At 41.7% G+C, this 14474-nt stretch overlaps 1 protein-coding gene across 1 annotated transcript; it reads left to right on the top strand.

Moving 5' to 3' along the window:
• The first annotated feature begins 13496 nt into the window (after positions 1 to 13496).
• On the top strand, positions 13497 to 14246 carry LOC109221146 (NAC domain-containing protein 78-like). The gene has a single exon (XM_019385609.1). It carries the CDS (start codon positions 13497 to 13499, stop codon positions 14244 to 14246), a length of 750 nt encoding a protein of 249 aa, XP_019241154.1.
• The last annotated feature ends 228 nt before the right edge of the window (positions 14247 to 14474 follow it).

Here is a 14474-nt window from a genome sequence, read left to right as displayed (position 1 = left end):
GCATAACCTCCACATTGTCCAAAATTTTCAAACCCTCTCCACTTCGAAACAACCCAGAAAAAAAATCCAAAACGCATCCTCCACTGAAGATGGCCAACATAGCCAATGGAAAACAGTTACCAATACAAAGAACAAAAAATTTGCTAACACTAAGAACAAACAATCTACCCAAACCACCTTCCATAACCAAAACTACCCTCAGTAACCAAACCCCCTAACAAAAATCCTATGGACCCACTGACCTCACACGACTCCACAAAACCAACCAATAACACCACAATACAAAGCCAATTTGAACTACCAATTCATATCCCTACACCAGACCCACCCCATAAAAAAACAATACCACACATGACAACCCTATACCATCCATAACACAATCAATTAACCCTACCCCTAACACGTCCAAACCATCATCTTCACCCGCCTCCCCCCACCCAATTCCAAACCCCCGCGCCTACAGTAAACCTAGGAGAGGAAAATCATCATTTTAGATCACCTCCCCTTCACCCTCTAATTCGTAAAACAATGTCCAAACGCTTACTTCCAAAGCATAATACCAACAAAAAACTATCTAGGATAGCCAATTATAATGACTCATACTCTCAACTCCCGAAATAAAACATGCACATGCATGAACACGGCTCACAAAAGACCAAAGAAACCCTAAATACAACTACATCACTACAAAAAATCATATCTCCTACTACAACACCTAAACCTTAAATTACACAAACTATATATCATCTCAACTATCACACACTTCTGCCTCACCATCATTTCATCCCAAAGAAACCCATCCAACAGTACTCCTAAACCTTCAACTTCATTACCACACAGCAAGTCATTGCATGCAAACTTGCCAAATTCCTCAACCAATAACAATGGCCTTTATCCACAACCAATCACTGAAAATCTACCCACCTCAACCCCAAAGGATTCTTCAAATATCCCCCTAACAAATCAAGCCATTACCACAACTCAAGAACCAACTCCTACTACTTACTGCACTATCAATAAACACCATGCATCGTTCAAACAATCACAGGAATCATCACCATCAATACCGGCACGGGAGGTACATCGACAATGTCCAGATCAATCACCACCACCACCTCCTTCTCCACTTCCCCCACCTGACTTAGTCATCCAGCACCAACCCAACCATGCACAACAGAGGCCATCACTACACCCCAGACTCCCACTCATACACCAACATCCAACTATTCCTCCACAACAAATACCACCACAACACCAGTTTCCACCGATAGACTTGCAACTACTACAAAATCACGTCACACTCATTTTAGAAACATCAGAAGAGATGGCCTTCACAGTGCAAGAGGGAATTCCAAACCAAGCACAACAAGACCAAGTCTTGAACCTGATCCATCAACATGATATCACCCTTTGTGTAACGATCCGACCGGTCGTTTTGAGCTTTTGCGCTTTGATCGCCAATTTTCAGGCATGACTTGCCCCGTGTAATGTGTATGACTGATGTAGATCGTTGGTTTTGGTGTTCACGGAAATTAGTATGAATTTGAAAGAACAGTCTCAGTTGAAAGCTTTAAATTTGGAAGGTTTGACCAAGAGTTGACCTATTTGTATATGAGCTCTGATCGGAGTTTTTATGATTTGGTTAGCTTTATTAGGTTATTTGTGACTTAGGAGTGTGATCAGAAGTGGTTTTGGAGGCCCGTTGTAGAATTAGGCTTGAATTGGCAAAGTTAGTATTTTGGCGATTTCCGGTTGATAGGTGAGATTTTTGATCCGAGGGTCGGAATGGAATTCCGAGAGTTGCTGTAGCTTCGTTGTGTGATTTGGGATGTGTGTGTAAAAATTTCAGGTCATTCGGAGGTGATTTGGTTGGATTTTTGATCAAATGCGCGTTTCGGAAGTTTTAGAAGAACTTAGGCTTGAATCCGATGTAATTTGATGGTTTTGGTGTTGTTTGAGATGTTTTGATGATTTGAACAAGTGTGAATGAGGTTTTAGGAGGTGTTGGTGCTTTTGGTTGAGGTCCCGGGGGCCTCGGGGTGATTTCGGATGGCTAACGGGAAGATTTTGAACTTGGGAAATTTCAGAGTTTTTGCTATTGCTGGTACTTTCGCACCTGCGGCTTGGGGACCGCAGGTGCGGTGTCGCACATGCAGGGGAATAACCGCAGATGCGGTTTTGGAGGAGGAAGGCTGGAACCGCAGATGCGGTGGGTGGCTGCACCTGCGGAGCGGCATATGCGGCTGGTGGACCGCAGATGCGGTTTGGGCCAAGTGATGATTTTTCGCAGATGCGGAAATGGTGTCGCAGAAGCGACGTCTGGGATTTTTAAGGAATTTTCGCAGAAGCGAATTTTTAACCGCAAATGCGGTACCGCAGAAGCGGTGGAGTGGTCGCAGATGCGAAAACCCCTGGGCAGAAGGTATATAATTCACCCTTCGCGATTTTTGAAGGGTTTTATCATTTCTAACTTCGGATTGAGGTCTTTTGGGCGATTTTGAAGAGGGATTTCAAGAGAACTTCGATAAGGTAAGGATTTTTGACTCAAACCGCAATCCTATGGTGTTATTTCATGAATTTAGACTGAAAATTTAAGAAATCATGGACTAAAAATGGTGGTTTAGGGCTTGAACTTAAGAGAGCAATAATTGAGGATTTGAAGGGTCAATTGAACTCCGATTCTTGTGTTTTTGATATGTATAAACTCGTGGCGAGATAAGGAATCTAATGATGTGAAAATTTCTGAGTTTCGAGAAGTGGGCCCGGGGCTCGGGTTTTGCTAATTTCGGGATTTGTGTCTGTTGTTGATTGTTTTCGCTTGGGCTTTGCTCCCTTGGCATATTGTGACGTATTCGCTCTGTTTTTTGTTAGATTCGACACGCGTGGAGGCCGATTCGAGAGGCAAAGGAGTAGCGAGCTAGATGTTTAGCCGGTTCGAGGTGAGTAATGATTGTAAATGATATCCTGCGGGTTTGAAACCCCGGATTGCACATCGTAGTGCTATATTGAGGTGACTTGCACGCCGGATAGCGAGTGTGGGGTAGAGCACCGTTGGGGATTGTGACTTGGTCCGTCCCGATTGATGATTTTACTGTGTAATTGACTGAAACTTATTTGTTATCGTCATGACTTGGGCTGATTGCCATATTTGGGCTTTGTGCCAGCTATTTGAACCCCTTCGGGGATGGTCGTTGATATTTCCTCACTGTTTTGATTTTATACTTGAACTCAGTCATGTATTTTTTTCATTGTTTTCAAAACTCAGCCAAGTTTACTTGCTTTAACACTTGAAATGATATTTCCAATAATATTTTGGGCTGAGCATCATGTTTATTGTTGCCCGAGTGGCTTATGTGATTTTGTTGACTGAGTTAGGCCGAGGGCCTGTATTGTGAGGATACTTTTGGATCGGGCTGCACGCCGCAGCAGTGTTATACTGATACTGGTATGAGGCCAAGGGCCTAGATTTGATGCCACGAGATGGCTTGATATTGCGCTTGGGCCGTAAGGGGCCCTTCCTGGAGTCTGCACACCCCCAGTGAGCCGTCGACGATATATGGATCGGACTGCATGCCGTAGCGGTACTAGTACTGTTCTATATGTTTACTTTATTTCATGTGTCTGCCGTTATCTGTTCTCTGTGTTACTTCACGGGGTATCTACCTGATTGCCTGGAATTATCTGTTGAGTGAGTGTTGTGCCCGAGGGGGGGATTTCTGTGATTATCTGCACTAATTGTTTTGCATTTACTCGCGTAACCGTTAAGAAAGTCATTTTCAAAAGAGGTTTGAACTGAGCTAAGATGTTTTCTAAAGATTTCACAGCTTCACTGCTTTTTCTCAAGGGGTTTTATACTGCTTCTATACAGCATGATGATTTGCCTTACGTGATTTCTTACTGCTCAGTTATTATTAACCTTTATTACTCACTGAGTTGGAGTACTCACTTTACTCCCTGCACCTCGTGTGCAGATGCAGGTATTTATCCACCCGTTCGCGGGTTTTGGTTGATCAGAGGCAGAGTTATAGGAGTTAGCGAGGTGACTGCCAGCGTCCGCAGCACCATTTTCCTCTCTTTTGTTCATTATTCCGATTTTGTATATTTTAGACCTTGTAGTTGGATTTACACTCTAATAGACGCTCATGACTTGTGACACCCCGATTAGGGCTGTGTTGGATTATATTTCCGCTAATTAATATCATGAAATCATATTTAAAATGTTTATGAACTGTTTAACTGCTTAAAAGAGGTATTCTGGAATGGTCTGGCTGGCCTTGTCTTCACGAGAGGCGCCATCACGACCGGGGCGGAGTTTGGGTCGTGACAAGTTGGTATCAGAGCCTAGGTTACTAGTTCTCACGAGTCATGAGCAGGTTTAGTAGAGTCTCGCGGATTGGTACGGAGACGTCTGTATTTATCCTCGAGAGGCTGCAGAACCTTTAGGAAAACTTCACCTTCTTGTAATCTTATCGTGCATCCTTGATTCAGCTTGAAAAGTAACTCTTGAAATTCCTTCACGCGTTCGTATGCGCGCATGAGCGCTCAGTATCAGATGTGCCTTGATGGCTTATGATTCCCCGATCGAGGGGCGAGATGTGATTTCTGTGAGTTGATGTTGGGCCAGTCTGAAGGACTTGAGGCCGGATCTTCGCCTATGGCTTGATCAGCACCGAGGTGCTGATTGTGTGAGTAAGTGTTTTGAACTTATATGTTCGGTGTTGTCCCTATTAGTGGAAGTGACGGCTGGATAGCCACGTGATGAGTATGTTAGTACTGCGAGATGTATCTATATTACTTGGAAGTGACGAGGAAGGTCTGCTGGATGATAGATGAACCATTAAGTGTTTGATTTCCATTGTGAGTGGATGTGTGGCCCCGAGTTATGGGCGCGTGAAGAACCTTTTCATGTTTTCCAATTGAGAGTGAAGTAAATTTTATGTTGCGATACGAGTTCAAACTCAGGTAGACTAAGTAACTGCGGAGAGTTTATGACCGTGGAAGGTATACAGAAAGGTTATATTAAGGCGAAGCAGGTGGGTTATCTCCTGCGGAGCATTTTGAAGTGGTGTGATCCCTATGTGTATGTTAGAAGATCTCATGTGTAATTGAAAAGTACGTGTTGAAATTTGAAATTTCGGGTCGCTTAAGAGAGTGGGCTTAACTGTTGCGGGGATGAATGCGAGATTTGTAGAAGATTTATAGTACTAGATGATCTGTGTTTTCACAAACTTATAAATGATTTGAGTTTAATCTCACTATAGTATTGTGGCATCAATAGAGTAAAAGTGTTATGAGTTATTGAGTGTATCTTGATCTATGGCTTCGAGCCAAGTGGGGGAGTCTGCTGTGAGCAGTTGATTGCACAGTTAGGTGTTATGTTGGTTCTAGTTTGGGGCGTGCGAATGAATTAGCTATGGCTAGAGTAAAGGAAAATTTTGACAAAGGTTATATTATGCTTCATAGGGTATGAGAATCACGGAATGTCTAGAGTTGTTATTGGTAAAGAATGCTCGGTGCATAGAGCAGGAAGTTGCTTGGTTGTATTGGGATGAGGATTTCTTTCTGCGGTACCGGAGTGCCAATGAGGCACGGGTGGTTCTGTTCGTTAGGTCAGGTAAATTGCAGTTTGAATAAGGGTGAATGACTTGCAAGGATGGCTCTAATATGTTCAAGATTCTACAGAGAACAATCGGGTATTTTAAAGTTGCGTGTGTGGTTAGAAACTATATTTTCATTGGAAGAGGTCCAGATTTGTGGTATTTCTATGTTAATTATGGGATTCTATGTACCAATATCAGGAAGGTAAAGGTAACGGAATTAGATTCGCAGGAAGTTCTTTAGAGTAAGGTGTTTTGGAATATGGTGCTTTTGGGAATATTAAGAGAGTATTCAGCGGCTTATGGGCCTTGGACAGTATGGATTTATGCTTGGGCCTCATGTGGTAAACCTGGGTTGAGGAATTGTGGTGCTACAGCAAGAGGGAGCGTCAAGTTCAAAATGAATCAGAGGGAAATTTAGATAGATGGAGCAGCTTGATAGTAGACCGAATCGGTATGGTAAGGATATGATTAATTCTTTGTATGTGTTCGAGGTAATGGGTTCTTACAGGTATTTTGCAGCAATGCTCTTGGGTTTTGATGGCTTGCTTAGCTTGGTCTAGTTAGAAGGATTCAGTCCTGGCAGTTTAATTATGCAAACGGAATTGGAAGTGAATTAACGAGAGTATATGTCTCAGAAAAAGGGTAATGTGATTAAACTAATGGACACTACAGTGGTATTGCGGCACTTTCTTGTTGGATCGACTGGCGGTATTCGGGTTTGCTTGGTGGCATAGGGAAATTTTAGCGTATCTATCGTGGAATGATTGGGTATTAAAGGTGTGCACGTGTTCGGACGGTGAAATTGGGATTGGATATGATGATTCATGTGTTGTGTGGATGTGGAGATGGAAGTTCTCATGTGCAGGCTATGATGTGGTTGTAGATCGTGTGTATCGGCACTGTTTAGCAACTACCGGGATTTGGAGGCCCTAGTGGATCTTTCTTTGCTTGGCATGTTAGATTTTGGATATGATATTGAGGTGTAGACTGGTTGTCTCAATGTTGGGTTATTCTGGACTATTGCGCTATGGGCTATGCCGGAAACGCCTCGGGTTGAGTGGCGGGGTGCGTCGGATTATGTTCTAGCAGAGTGGTTTATATTTCAAAGACCCAGCGGACAGCTGGGAAGGATTGCTTTTCTTAATTGGGCCTTCGGGATGGATGTCAGTGCAGAGGTTTCTACCATTGATTCAGCTCCGGTGTTGAGGGACTTTTCGGATGCGTTTCTTGTGGCGGGGCATGTCGCCGGGCGAGGTTGTGGATTTCGGTATTGATTTGGTGTCGGGCACCGTATCTTATGCTCCGGTAGGAGTTGTAGTAGTGGGAGTAGCAGCTTCAGGCTTCCTTGTTAATGAATTCGTTGGCAGGCCAATGCGGACGCGTGTTCTAGCTTGAGTTGGCTTGGTTGGCCCCGAATTGTATTGTTGAGGGATAGGTTAATTCGATCGTTATTGAGCTTGTTAGTGATCTGGGGAGATCTATGAGTTGCTTTTCTGTGTTGTGAGACGTTATGATTTGTTGGTTAGGGGCACATGTGGCGCAGTTCTATTGGGGATTCATAGGGGAAGTCGAGCGGGAAGAGTAATTGGGTGTTGCTCAGTGAATGGAGTATCGGTTATGACCTATCGGTTGCGTGGTATATGTTATTTGTCTCACCGTAGGTATGATGATGTGCTTTGGTTCCAGACGTCAAATGGTGCGTGGTTGTTGCTTTCGAGCATAGTGACTTGAGGTGTTTTAGGTGGAGCAGTGTTTGGATAGGATCGTGCATTGCCGCGAAGCTATGTGGAGATATGATCTTGCGGGATAGATTCGTGTGTTCTATTATATGATGTGAGACGGATTCCCAGCCTTGTGTTGTGAGGGTACTGGTGAGCTTGAGGTACAGTTCTTTCAATTGTGTCATTTTCATGATTTGAGTATGTTCGGACTGTTGCTTATTGGTGCGCGTATTTAAGCAGGTTGTTGCTTAGGCTGTATGATGTGTCATGCCACCAGGGTGGTGTGTTTGGTCAGAAGAGATCGTTGGGATCATTAATGAATACAAACGGATTCGATTTCAGCATGTTTGATGGGTGAGTATTGAGGTTCGGTTCAAAATTTGCTATGGTAATTTCCAGAGGAGAAATGGCCTCATGAATGGTTGATCTGAGAAATGGTTAGGGTTTATTGCGTGTTTCATTTATCGTTGGAAGTATATGAAAGTGTTGGGATGAGACTTTAGCTAATAAGAGGTTTTCTATCAGTATCTGGTTGTTGTAGGCAGCTGCTGTGAATGGAAGTTATCGCTGCATGTGTTTGAGTTATGTGGTATATCATATAATTGCACCTGAGGTTGCAGGCATGGGCTATTACAGCTTGTTCGGGCCTATTCAGAGTATAGGTGTGAGGTTTTAATCGTATTGATGGTTTCAGAAGTGAAAATGTGGTTCTATGATTTATGGGCTAGACTGGATTGTGTAATTTCAGTTAAAATGTGTTATCGGACCTATATGAGATAGGGTGACGTGGGATCACTCCCGAGTATATGCATGGCAAGGTTATTCAGCGATTGGTTGGCTTTTGGAACAACTCTGAGTACGTTCGAGGACGAATGTGTGTTTAAGTGGGGGAGGATTTAACGACCCGACCGGTCGTTTTGAGCTTTTGCGCTTTGATCGCCAATTCTCGGGCATGACTTGCCCCGTGTAGTGTGTATGACTGATGTAGATCGTTGGTTTTGGTTTTCACAGAAATCGGTACGAATTTGAAAGAACAGTCTCAGTTGAAAGCTTTGAATTTGGAAGGTTTGACCAAGAGTTGACCTATTTGTATATGAGCTCGGATTGGAGTTTTTATGATTTGGTTAGCTTCGTTAGGTGATTTGTGACTTAGGAGTGTGATCAGAAGTGGTTTTGGACGCCCGTTGTAGAATTAGGATTGAATTGGCAAAGTTAGTATTTTGGCAATTTCCGGTTGATAGATGAGATTTTTGATCCGAGGGTCGGAATGGAATTCCGAGAGTTGCTGTAGCTTCGTTGTGTGATTTGGGATGTGTGTGTAAAAATTTCAGGTCATTCGTGTTTCGGAAGTTTTAGAAGAACTTAGGCTTGAATCCGATGTAAATTGATGGTTTTGGTGTTGTTTGAGGTGTTTTGACGATTGGAACAAGTTTGAATGAGGTTTTAGGAGGTGTTGGTGCCTTTGGTTGAGGTCCCAGGGGCCTCGGGGTGATTTCGGATGCCTAACGGGAAGATTTCGAACTTGGGAAATTTCAGAGTTTTTGTTGTTGCTGGTATTTTCGCACCTGCAGCTTGGGGAACGCAGGTGCGGTGTCGCACATGCGGGGGAATAACCGCAGATGCGGTTTTGGAGGAGGAAGGCTGGAACCGCAGATGCGGTGGGTGGCCGCACCTGCGAAGCCGCATATGCGGCTGGTGGACCGCAGATGCGGTTTGGGCCAAGTGATGATTTTCCGCAGAAGTGGTCGAGGTGGCCGCATCTGCTAAGCCGCAGATGCGGAAATGGTGTTGCAGAAGCGACGTCTGGGATTTTTAAGGAATTTCCGCAGAAGCAGACTTTTAACCGCAAATGCGGTACCGCAGAAGCGGTGGAGTGGTCGCAGATGCGAAAACCCCTGGGCAGAAGGTATATAATTCATCCTTCGCGATTTTTGAAGGGTTTTATCATTTCTAACTTCAGATTGAGGGCTTTTGGGCGATTATGAAGAGGGATTTCAAGAGAACTTCGATAAGGTAAGGATTTTTTACTCAAAACGCAATCCTATGGTGTTATTTCATGAATTTAGACTGAAAATTTAAGAAATCATGGACTAAAAATGGTGGTTTAGGGCTTGAACTTAAGAGAGCAAAAATTGAGGATTTGAAGGGTCAATTGAACTCCGATTCTTGTGTTTTTGATATGTATAAACTCATGGCGAGATAAGGAATCTAATGATGTAAAAATTTCTGAGTTTCGAGAAGCGGGCCCGGGGCTCGGGTTTGGCTAATTTCGGGATTTGTGTCCGTTTTTAATTGTTTTCGCTTGGGCTTTGCTCCCTTAGCATATTGTGACGTATTCGCTCTGTTTTTGGTTAGATTCGACGCGCGTGGAGGCCGATTCGAGAGGCAAAGGCATAGCGAGCTAGATGTTTAGCCGGTTCGAGGTGAGTAATGATTGTAAATGATATCCTGAGGGTTTGAAACCCCGGATTGCACATAGTAGTGCTATATTGAGGTGACTTGCACGCCGGATAGTGAGCGTGGGGTAGAGCACCGTTGGGGATTGTGACTTGGTCCGTCCCGATTGATGATTTTACTGTGTAATTGACTGAAACTTATTTGTTATCATCATGACTTGGGCTGATTGCCATATTTGGGCTTCGTGCCAGTTATTTGAACCCCTTCGGGGATAGTCGTTGATATTTCCTCACTGTTTTGATTTTATACTTGAACTCAGTCATGTATTTTTTTCATTGTTTTCAAAACTCAGCCAAGTTTACTTGCTTTAACACTTGAAATGATATTTCCAATAATATTTTGGGCTGAGCATCATGTTTATTGTTGCCCCAGTGGCTTATGTGATTTTGTTGACTGAGTTAGCTGTATTGTGAGGATACTTTTGGATCGGGCTGCACGCCGCAGCAATATATAAATCCGTTCCGCGATTTACGCCTTGATCTTCGGGCCATTGCGAGAATCTCGCTTTTTCTGTTACAAAACCACAACGGCATTATCTCGAGGCTGGTCACGCTCGGCCTCAATATTCATCGAACACTGTGATCTCGAAGTCTGCCATTGGGCTCGGACCCAGCCAATTTCGGACTCGCTCTTAAGGTGATCCTCGAGCCTACGAAATCGGGTAGCCCCGATTTCTACCGTATACAAAAGGTTTCATGAACAATTTAGCATTAGTGTAATAATATTGTTATATATTGAAGGATTTAATTTATATTAGTGTAACAATACCGTACCATTAATATATAGAAGGATTTAAGTTACCTATGTATGATGGTAAAAGCTTATTCGCACCCAATATTTATACCAAACTTTATCATGCATGATTAAGTAGTAATAATAATTAAGGTGAAAATGCGCTAGCAAATAAGATGAAAATGCATATTGAGTCAAGTTAATTCCAAGAAAAGGGTGTTNTTGGAGTACTCACTTTACTCCCTGCACCTCGTGTGCAGATGCAGGTATTTATCCACCCGTTAGCGGGTTTTGGGTGATCAGAGGCAAAGTTATATGAGTTAGCGAGGTGACTGCAAGCGTCCGCAGCACCGTTTTCCTCTCTTTTGTTCATTATTCCGATTTTGTATATTTTAGACCTTGTAGTTGGATTTACACTCTAATAGACGCTCGTGACACCCCGATTAGGGCTGTGTTGGATTGTATTTCCGCTAATTAATATCATGAAATCATATTTAAACTGTTTATGAACTGTTTAACTGCTTAAAAGAGGTGTTTTGGAATGGTCTGGCTTGCTTTGTCTTCACGAGAGATGCCATCACGACCAGGGCGGAGTTTGGGTCGTGACATTTTGGAAAATGCAGGAGATCATCAATCATTATCAACAATGGCAAGCACAGGCACTTCATCACCCCACCTTCTGGAATACACACCCACAGATCAACTCCTCGCCATGGTTACTCTATCAACATCCAATAGCATCTGTTCAACCTCCAGTGTCAACACAGATGCAACACCAAGTGATCGACAACCACATTACCAACTCTCCACCTGTTTCTCCACAGCAGGAGAATCAACATCAAGCAGAAGAAGGCAATGACCTGCCAGAGACCTTCATGGAATCAGTGATATTGAATGACTTCCTGACGATCTCCATGTCAGAAAATACAGGAAAAAAATACCTCATTTTCATCCCTCCAAACCTCCAGAAAACTTCCTTGAACATATACCTAGACCCTTATCCTTGGAAGAGAAGTATGTGATTTTCATGATTCCAACCCTTTCTGTTACCAGCAACTCTTTACAATCCTCGATACCTACTAATGCATTTAGAACTTTCTCTGTCACCGGAAAGGAGCACCCCACATCATGAAGATTTAATGAAGATAATGATTTGGAATTGCTGGGGAGCTCTCGATCAAGAATTCCGCCGGAACCTCAGATTCTTGCTTACATGGAATAATCCTTCCATCCTATGCCTTACAAAAACAAGGATGGCAAACCACACTGATCTCCTCATGGAATTCAACTACACTGATTTAATCCAAGTTGCAGCACAAGGTCATTCAGGAGGAATTGTACTTTTATGGCGAGCCTGTGATTTGGTTGTCTACCCAGTAGCAGTCACAAGCCAAGAGATTCATGCTTCTGTCGATGTCAATGATCCAAGAACCCAATCCCAACACCCAACAACTTAGCCATTTTGATGTCATTGGCATCAGTACTGTCAGGATTCTGTATTTTGAAGAACCCCCCCCCCCCTTTTGTCTTTGTTTTTTGTTTTTGTTTTGTTTATGTCTTTTACTTGCATGCATTTAGATTTTGATGTAACTAGTAGTAGCAACTTACTTTCAATCACCCCTTGTAATCTCGTACTTAACTTATAAATGCAATCCTCCGTTTGAGCAAAAAAAAATTATTTTATCAAAAGTGAAATGTTCAACATTTGTGACCACAATATTGCATAGTATAGAACTCAATCATACTTTCATATTTTATTATATATGTGGTATTTCTGTCTTTAAGTTTGTATATATATCCAATATATAATACACATATATACACACAAAAGAAAAATATTTTGTCGACTATTATTTTTAGAAGTGGCTAAAAATATATTTTTTCAGATAAAATTATGCTTTAAATGATTCAAATGTCTTTTTTTTCTTATTCTTTCCAGTTACCTGCATTTACAAGAATTGTTTAGTTTACCGCTAAACAACCATACAACAACATAAAATCTTTTCAAATCAAAATATCAAACAGTCAATAATAAAATTTCATGAGCAATTTAGCAGTAGTGTAATTATATAGTTAATATATAGTGGGATTTAAGGTTTTTAGTGTAACAATCCCATTAATATATAGAAGGATTTAAGTTACATACAGCTACCCCTAAAAGCTTACCCGCACCCAATTTTTGTACCAAATATATTGAGTCAAGTTAATTCCAAGAAAAGGGTGTTTTAAGAAGCGTATACATATATGGATGATGTTAAATTCTGAAATTTACAGCTAGTCCAATGACAAAAGACACGTTTTCCTTCTCTCTAGTTTACGTTGGGGTAAATTTACTAGCTTTTCCATTTCTTGTATATAAAAGAGGTGTACGTATAATATTCTCCTTTAATTTCTTTTCTCACTTCAAAAAATCTGTTAGATAAACCAAACATGTGAAAGGATCATATCTGTCAAGGCCGGGGATATATATTAAGGACCAAAATAAAGTAACCCCAATATATTAAGGACTATTTTGATCATTTCTCCTTTAGAAATTTCTTATTGGATGAGTGGAGTTAGAGAAAATAAATAAAATGTAAACGAAAAAGAAAGAAGTAAAAGAAACGAGAAACTATATTTTCAGTTTCACCTGTTCACAACTGTACTAATTAGTTCAATTGTAAAAAAACTTACGCAATGTATATAAAGATTAGGAAAAAACTAACTTGATTCCCAAGCTCAGAAATCAACACTTCTTTTCTCTCCTAAAAATTTGTTTCCTAAATTTTCGTTGTTGGAATTAACCTGATCAGATATCTATAAATAGTCCATTATATTACAGCATTCACATCAACTAACTTCCGCCATTCGTTTAGGGTTTTGTTTCCTAGTTCTTGTCTTCTTACTTGAGAGAACAGAAGTTCTTGTCTTTGCATATTGCGGCAACTACTATTTTCTCGTTCTTGTGTTTCTCCATAAGCAAGAAAAGGAGACAACCATATATACCATGTTGACGGTACCAGCTGCACGCCATGGGTGTATCATGGGTGTTCGGTTTCACCCAACTGAAGCAGAGTTGATCAACTTTCTGAAAAGGTTCCTAAAGGGCGAGCCTTTGCCGAGTGAATGCCCTAATTTCCAACTTGCCGATATCTATGGAGACCAACCTCCATGGGAGATATTTGGAGCTAATTCTGATCATCCCGAACATAAGGTTCGCTATATTTTTACTCGGTTGAAGAAGCAGAAGAGTGAACATACAAGGGTTCGTCAAACTTGCGCCAACGGGACATGGAAAGGCCAAACAGGTATTGATCCTATCAAGAACGGTAAGAGAACTGTGGTTGGGTTTAGAAGATGTTTCAAGTTTCACACTCGTAGTAAAGAAGGAGAGCACAATAAAAATTGGCTGATGAAAGAATATTCCGTCGGGGATGATTTCTTTAGAGAAAACAATATTCGTAAGGAGGATATTGATGTGTGCCGAATCAAGAAGAATATAAGATCAAAGAAAAAACATGGGGTAAATATGGAGGAACAAGATGTTCCAAAAGTAATCGAAGCTATGTTGGATGAAACTGATGAAGATTACTGCACAACAGTACAACCAGCAACAATATGTCAAGCAGCTGATCAACATCAAGTTATGGACGAGACTCAGAAGATGAACGAATACAATAATTACAGCAATATTAATGACTGCTCCAACTACCAACAGGAGGCCTCAATTGGGCTGATGATATGCTCATTGGAATAGACGAGTTTGGAGATATAATCTGGTAAGCATGAGTAATGAAGGGGAAGCAGATTTATCGACGGCCCCAAGGGAGGAGAGACACGCAGCAATTTGTATAGTATAACTTTGTTGAATGAAGTACTAGATGGAATTTACAGTAAAAATAGTAAGAGTATAGCTTTTAGCTAAGTAACAGTTTCTCATTGGAACTAACTTCGTAAAAGAAACTAGCTAGCTATATATTGTTGT

The sequence above is a fragment of the Nicotiana attenuata genome, unplaced genomic scaffold, assembly GCF_001879085.1.
Source record: "Nicotiana attenuata strain UT unplaced genomic scaffold, NIATTr2, whole genome shotgun sequence".
Classification (NCBI taxonomy): domain Eukaryota; kingdom Viridiplantae; phylum Streptophyta; class Magnoliopsida; order Solanales; family Solanaceae; genus Nicotiana; species Nicotiana attenuata.
The sequence above is the reverse complement of the archived record's forward strand: the minus strand, read 5'-3'. Positions and strand labels throughout refer to the sequence as shown.

Coding starts and splice junctions, on each gene's coding strand:
- LOC109221146 (XM_019385609.1), top strand. CDS start 13,497: ATGTTGACGGTACCAGCTGCACGCCATGGGTGTATCATGGGTGTTCGG.